The 7,191-nt window shown below is 48.9% G+C and overlaps 2 protein-coding genes across 2 annotated transcripts; both read right to left on the bottom strand.

Annotated features, from left to right (window-relative positions):
* Positions 1 to 490: 490 nt before the first annotated feature.
* LOC119279012 lies at positions 491 to 1,275 on the bottom strand. Its single transcript, XM_037560421.1, has 2 exons — positions 884 to 1,275; positions 491 to 557 (listed from the first exon to the last, which is right to left on the bottom strand). Exons 1-2 carry the CDS (start codon positions 1,254 to 1,256, stop codon positions 514 to 516), a joined length of 417 nt encoding a protein of 138 aa, XP_037416318.1. The 5' UTR covers positions 1,257 to 1,275; the 3' UTR covers positions 491 to 513.
* A 2,338-nt stretch (positions 1,276 to 3,613) lies between these two features.
* On the bottom strand, positions 3,614 to 6,335 carry LOC119279011 (protein H2A.5-like). The gene is made up of 6 exons (XM_037560419.1): positions 6,070 to 6,335; positions 5,758 to 5,969; positions 4,524 to 4,600; positions 4,344 to 4,450; positions 4,138 to 4,213; positions 3,614 to 3,873 (listed from the first exon to the last, which is right to left on the bottom strand). Exons 1-5 carry the CDS (start codon positions 6,241 to 6,243, stop codon positions 4,166 to 4,168), a joined length of 618 nt encoding a protein of 205 aa, XP_037416316.1. The 5' UTR covers positions 6,244 to 6,335; the 3' UTR covers positions 3,614 to 3,873; positions 4,138 to 4,165.
* Positions 6,336 to 7,191: the final 856 nt, after the last annotated feature.

The following is a 7,191-nucleotide window of genomic DNA, read 5'->3' as shown; positions in this document are numbered from 1 at the left end:
TGACTTGATAGGAATGTGACAAACTCCTTATTCACATACTCTGTCCCATTATCTGTCCTGATCATCTGTATTTGTGTATTGAACTGATTTTTCACATAAGCATAGAAATACTGAAAGCATTTAAAAACCTCATCCTTATGCTTCATAAGATACACCCATGTCATACGAGTATAGCAATCAATGAATGTAACAAAGTACTTCATTCCACTTAGAGAGATAACAGGACATGTCCACACATCTGAGTGAACAAGCATAAAAGGGGAAATACTCCTAAGACCCTTACTCACATAAGATGTCCTTGTGTGTTTAGCAAACTCACATGCATCACACACAAGTTTGTTCTTATCCACCCCACACATTACATCGGGAAAGACTTTACTCATCTTCTCAAAAGACATATGTCCCATTCTACAATGGTGAAGCATTACCTTTGTTTCCTTTTCTCCCATCATTGTTGCTAACATCGTAGACACCGCATTATTTGGCACCCCGCGATCCATGTACCATAGCCCATTACGCCTGGTTCCAGTCCCAAGCCTCTTCCCCGTTTGCCTCTCCTGAATTAGACATAAATAGCGGTCAACTATTACTCGACAATCCACATCGTCAACCAAAGCACTCATTGACATAAGATTGACTGGAAAGGCAGGAACATGCAAAACAGATGAAAGTTTAATAGATGGTGTGCATTGTATTGTGCCAATGCCTTTAATGGGTTGTGAGGTGCCATCAGCAGTTTGGATAGTCTCCTTACATGTGGGTGGATATGGAATATATGACTCAAATTCCATTGATGTGCCGGCAACATGCTTTGATGCCCCCGAATCTAATATCCAATCAGGATGTGATCTTTGTGAGAGAATAGATGCATGAGCACAATTACCTTCATCTGTAGATACAAAGTGAGCAAAGTTGCCGTAACTAAAATCCTCATGATCCTTATCACCTGTGCTTTCTGTTCTTTTCTTTGATTCTTCTTGGGTTGCGAGTGAGGATCCTTCTTCTGAGACTGCCACATTTGCCCTTTGACCACCAGAGTATCCCCGGCCTCGGCCTCCCCTTAATCCACCTCGGTTATATCCTCTCCCCCTTCCACGCATGTTCCTACGTGGAGCCGTGCAAGAACGAATCAAATGACCCTTCTCACCGCAGTTGAAGCACTCTCTGCTCTTATAGTCGGTTGCTATGAAGGCTGGATGAGATGGAGTCGTTGTATTGTTCTTCATCAACTTTAATCGGACCTCCTCCTGTGCCATTGCTGCTATGGCATCCTCTAAGGCAGGTAGAGTAGGTTGATGAAATAAAGTAGCACGTCTCGCCTCAAATTCAGAGTTCAATCCTTTGAGAAACTGCATCACTCGTCTGCGTTCAATCCATTTTCTAGCAGCTGCTATGCAATCTGCATGTGGCAAATCCAGAGGATCATAGTGATCTAAATCAGCCCACAAACGCTGCAGTTCAGCAACATACTCCATCACAGAATTTTCCCCTTGTCTGAGTTCACCAACTCTCTCCTCTGTTTCAGCTATTAACATCACATTCCCTTCACCTGAGTACAGTTTTGAGAGGGTTTTCCATACCTCAGTAGCAGTTGAGATAGTCTCAACAGTTGCGGCAATGGTTGGAGACAAGGAGTTCAACAACCATGCCACTATCAAAGAGTTGGTACTGCTCCATGTCCTCCATTCTGAAGTTTTCTTGTCTCCCGGCTCCTCTGCCTCACCACTGACAAAGCCCTCAAGCCCTTTAGTCCTCAAGATGAGTAGCGCCCTTCTTGACCAGCTCAAATAATTCTTAACACCTTCCATCTTAATTTCATTTGGCATCAAGTCAATTTTCTGAATTGGCTCAATGTGAGGAACAATTGCATTATTTAGAGATGCTGCAGCTCCTACCTTGGCTGTTAGGAGCTCAGCCAATTTTTCAATTGCCTTCTCGAGTCCCTGATTTTCTCCCATGTCTTGCCTCAATCACAGCAGGCAAGAACTTTCCTTCTTCCTCAGTACGCTATCTAGCAGCCCCTCACACAGCAGCACCAAATCAATCCAGGAGCTCTTACCTCCTCTTCTCTGCTAACTCCACTGTAGTACACCACCAGCAGCAACAGAGTCAGCAGCAGCACTTGCAAGCAGCAACAACAGCATCTTCCTCCTTCTCCTCTGCAAACAACAGCAGTTCCAGCACACAGCAGCCACAAGCAGCAGCAGTGCAAAGAGCACCCTCTGCCGCACCAACAGCAAGCAGCAGCAACTGCAGACTGTTCTCAGTCTTTCTCCAGCAGCAGCAAGCCAGCCGCACAAGCAGCAAACCAGCCAGTACTTGGCCTCTCCCCTGGCGCAGCCGCCTCCTTCCTCTGCCCTCTGCCACACACAGTAGCACCCGCGGCACCAGGAGCACTTCGCGCGCGCGCACCTCTTCACGGGAGAGAGCAGTGCCGCCTGTAGCCTCCAATCCCCTCCAGGCGCTCCGCAGGCAGCCCGCGCGCTCGCACGCAGCCGCGCCCGCCGGCCCTCTCCAGGCGCGCCTCTACCGCCGCCGGTCCCGCCTCCAGTGCCCCGCGCAGCACACGCGCGCCAACAACCACCCTGGGTGCCCGGAGCTCCGCCCCACGCTGCCGATTCACCGCCGGCGACCTACAGAACCCAGCATCGCCTCCCGCCTGTGCTCTGACACCATGAAGTGTGGTGGGTTTGGGAAATTTCTGGATAACTCTCTTCCTCTCTAGTCTATACAATACATATACTGGTTTACATGGGCCATGTGGGCCAGATTCACACATATACAGCCCAACATATATGTACATATATGTGGGTGGTGCAAGGTTAGCCTTGAAACAATCTCGGTTTGAACATGGCTAGCTAGCAGCACGGCATTTCTTCCTGATGCATTTACATGAGACAGCTAGCTGTAGGAAAAGCATAAATTCCAGAGTGAGCAGGCAACCTCGAATGAAGGTTCAGATGTGCGCTTCCCTCAGAAGCTTCACACGAAATGCCTTTCCATTTTGAACTGTGCTTTCCATTCCAGATACATATCGTCGGTTGTCATGTCCTCACAGCCAGGGGCTCACTCTGCACATCCTGTCTTGTTCAATGACAGTGATATACTTTTTGAGATAACAAAAAAAATGTAATATAAGTTATTTGAGGACTTTTTCTATGAGTGATTGTTTGATCCATATATATAGCTCTAGTACAACAGTGCAGTTACACAACACCATAGCCTGTTAGAAACGAATTTCGTCTCGTGTCTGCCAGAGCCCAGAAGCATATTGCTCTCAGTTATTTCCTCATTTACCTATTAATGTCATATACCCAATGTACGATATTGTTCCTCATAGTTGTGTGTTCCATGCCAAATGAAACATGGAATCCGTCCTTCGGGTGTTCGAATTAAAACAGATGCCTGGTAAATCTAGCTCTGGTAACCAGTAATTAATTCAGAGTTCTGACCAGTTAACATGTTATGCCTACACTAGTTGAGCTACTGCTCATATAAATTCTTAAGCCTTGAAATAAGTAGTCCAGATAAATAAGGAATTCCTTTAACAGCTCCCTTGTGCTATATGCCTGGCTCATTGAGCTAAATATGAGATGTTCCGTAGTGAATCATGTGTGTTTGAAGAAATGCAACTCTCATGTCGGTAAATTTTCCCAAATTAAGCTCAAATTTTACAGCTGCCTTTAAAATAAAACTCCCAAAAATAAGCTCTAGTTTACAGACCCATTGGCATTCTGGATGGAAATAACATGCCATGCTTGCCACAACATACATAATACGCTTCTGGATGGATAGCTGGTTTCCATCGGACTTGCCATATTCAAGTTTTAAGATGAGAGCAGAAATTGTTCCCAAACCAGCGCTAATGTGGACCTAAAATTAGAAAAACAATGAATTAACTTCCTGTCTTAGTCGAAGAGAAATAGCTAACCAGTCAGGTGTTCCTCTGGTTTTCAGTAATCAAAAATCAGAATGATACAGGCAATGTCAAGCTAAAAAATCAGAAGACTGGTCTATTTGACGTTGGTCGTAAGACTGAGCTTGAAATATGTACTGGTGATCATACAAAGGTACATGTCCAGGGCGCCATCTAACATTACAAATTCTGAACACAACAAACAAAGACCGGATAAGTACCTTGCTCATCTGTAGCAGCAGTAGCAGGTCATCCACTGTTTGCGAAATGCACCCGTATGTTCTTCCCATCGAGCACCTGTAACAATCATCATGTGGGAACAATGTGTCAGCATAAGTAAAAGAACTGCACTGAGCACTGCATATTATCTTGCAGGAACTTGGCTTCTTCTGCTATACCTACAGAATCCATGAAGCACAATTCCTACCTCGTCGCTCATCTTCTCCAATGCCGCAGCTGCTTCTTTTTCCGAGGAGAACTTGACGAAACCGTACCCTTTTGATTGCCCGGTCACGGGATGGCACATCACTTTGACTGTCAGGCGCATTGATCAGTCCAAGGACAATCCCCTAATCAGCAAAAAGATTCAGAACAGATAGATTTGTACCTTGGATAACATCGCCGTGCTGAGAGAACGCGTCCTTGAGAGCAACTTCGTTGGTGTCGTATGACAGGCCTGAAAAACTCGGTGGAAGAAACAGCAGGGCATCAAAACATCCTGAACCATTCACACGTCAAGCACGGTTCCTGCAGTTGTTCAATGTTCACACAGATGCGTACTTCCTAACATTTACATTTATTTAAGATTGAACTCGCTGCTTGCGCGGAATTTCACTGGACGGAATAAATACATTGTGCTAGCAGCAAAATCAGCAAGCAGGATGATTGAGAAACTAGCATGACCGAGATAAATCTGGCAGGTCTCCAACGGAGAAGAGGTTCAGGTTCAGGCATCAATCAGATTGACCGGAAACTGAACCCCAGGCACCCTGAACCATAAGTCAGCAGCATTCTTGCATTGTGCGATGTTCAAACAGATTTCTCCTAGCACTTACAGTTTGTTCAGATTAGACAGATCAAGCAGGATGATTGAGGAACTAGCATGATCTTCCTAAGTTTGTAAGCAAATTGGGGTCCAAGCACCAAACAAATTCCCAAACCGAACACGAGAATGGGGTCGACGAATCTTACCTCCGACGAACAGTTTGGAGCCTGACGAGAAACCGGCGGTCCGATCCAGCATCTTCCCCACAGGAACCCTAGCATGGAGCGCAGCCTTTCTCCCCCAATTGAGCATCGCCGACGAACCCTAGAAATAATCCCCAGATCCCCTTCCCCTCAGATCGGTTAACCCCCACAAAATTTCACCAACCGCACCCCGCTGAACCTAGTTATTGCCAAATCGCCCCCAAGAACACCTAACCGAGTGAAATTGTGCGAACAAATGTGCAGACGAACAAGGGGATCGAGGCGACTTCAAGAACCAGCAAAAAATAGCGAGATTGACACGGAGAAGATTGGAATTGGCTAAACGATCGAGTTTCCAGCTTCAATTCAGCAGTGATTCAAGATCAATCGACGCTACAGACTACTACCAGTTCGGACTCCAGACCAGGCATTACATACAGGATCCCATGCTCTCTCTCTTCCTCTCTCCCTCTCAGATGCAGAACTTAGCGACGCGACGGGGCCATTCTACTCCTCCTCCTCGGCGGCGGCGGCGGCGGCCTCCCTTCTCGGCGTCGGCGGCGGTGGTCTTCTTGTCGGCGGCGGTCTTCTTCTTGGGGGTCTTCTTGGCGGCGGGGGCGGGGGCCTTCTTCTCGGTCTTCTTCCTGGGCGACTTGGGCGACTGGGCCTCCTTCTCGGCCTTCTCGAGGGCCCTCTTGGGGAGCAGCACGGGGTTGATGTTGGGCAGCACGCCGCCGTGCGCGATGGTGACGCCGGCGAGCAGCTTGCCGAGCTCCTGGTCGTTGCGGATGGCGAGGAGCAGGTGGCGCGGCACGATGCGGCTCTTCTTGTTGTCCTTGGCGGCGTTGCCGGCGAGCTCCAGCACCTGCGAATCCATCCAAAGAACCGAGACGAGACGAGATCTGTCAGCCCTCCGGCGAGCGCGAGAAAGAACAGGGCACGAGATCGGTCGGTTGGGTGGTTACCTCGGCGGCGAGGTACTCGAGGACGGCGGCGAGGTAGACGGGGGCGCCGGAGCCGACGCGCTGCGCGTAGCGGCCCTTCTTGAGGAAGCGCCCGATGCGGCCGACGGGGAACTGGAGGCCGGCCTTGACGGACCGGGTCACCGCCTTCTTCCTCTCTCCGCCCTTCCTGGCCATCTCTCCTCCCTCTCCGGCGAGCTCGGACCCCTCGGAATGCGGCGGTGGATGGAATGCGCGGAACTGCTTCTGATTTGGTGGCGTCTGCCGGCGGCGAAGGCGCCGGTTTTATAGGGGGGCGGGGGGCTCCGAGGGAGGGTGGGCGGTCAGGATTGGTTCGGGGGGCGCGATCCGTGGGAGGGCCCGATCGGCCAATCAGAGCGCGGCGGTTTTTCCCTCCTCGTCTCGCTCCGTTTCTTTCCTTTTGTGCGGGAAGTGGGTTCGAAATTTTGGAATACGCGCTCTTTTCTGGCGGAGGGGTTTTCGGTTGTGTTATTATTTTTGGTAATTATCCCATTTTGTTGTTGGTAATATCAAATAGTTGTTGGCGAGTTTAGTTGTGTTCTTCTTTGTTTTGGGTCGAGCGTCTCTTGTCTCTCTGCTTTCGGGCACCATGTTCACGTCTCTTCTGTTCGTGTCATGGGTTGTACCACCTCATGTATTCATTCTATCTTCTTCTATCAATAAAATGATACGCAAGCTTTGCATATTCGCGAAAAAATACGCCTCTGCGGGATGAACAATCCGGTGTGACACGAGTTGAGTGGGTATAGGGCATGTCTGGATGGTGCCCTCACCACGGTATCAAATGCCAAGTTATTTAAAGAGAAGGTTAATGCCCTCACCACGAAATGTGGTGGGCAGCGGCGACGATGAATGGGAATGTGCAGAACTGCTTCGAATTTGGTGGCATCTGCTGACGATGAGGGCATCAACTTCGTAGGGGGGGGGGGTCCATGGGTGGGGCGCGATCTGTGTGACGTGCGCTCCCCGCTGTTGGATATGGGAGGGCGAACGGTCAGGATTGGTTCAAAAAAATGTTGGCAGCGGGAATAGGCTCTCTTTTTCACATGGAGGGATTTTCGGCTCTGTTATTTTGGGCAATTATCCCATTTGTTTTTGGTATGA

This window comes from Triticum dicoccoides, chromosome 3B (assembly GCF_002162155.2).
Source record: "Triticum dicoccoides isolate Atlit2015 ecotype Zavitan chromosome 3B, WEW_v2.0, whole genome shotgun sequence".
Lineage (NCBI taxonomy): Eukaryota > Viridiplantae > Streptophyta > Magnoliopsida > Poales > Poaceae > Triticum > Triticum dicoccoides.
This window is presented reverse-complemented; position numbering and strand designations above follow the sequence as displayed.

Bases quoted from the DNA above. Each gene is read 5' to 3' on its own strand.
- LOC119279012 (XM_037560421.1), bottom strand. From the start codon at position 1,256: ATGGCACAGGAGGAGGTCCGATTAAAGTTGATGAAGAACAATACAACG. The intron at 558-883 runs GTAATTGTGCTC...TGTCTAATTCAG, and splicing joins CTTTGTATCTACAGATGAAG to GAGAGGCAAACGGGGAAGAG.
- LOC119279011 (XM_037560419.1), bottom strand. From the start codon at position 6,243: ATGGCCAGGAAGGGCGGAGAGAGGAAGAAGGCGGTGACCCGGTCCGTC. The intron at 4,601-5,757 runs GTCGCCCAGGAA...TCTTCCACCGAG, and splicing joins AAGGAGGCCCAGTCGCCCAA to TTTTTCAGGCCTGTCATACG. The intron at 4,214-4,343 runs GTAGGAATTGTG...TGATTGTTACAG, and splicing joins TGGAGAAGATGAGCGACGAG to GTGCTCGATGGGAAGAACAT.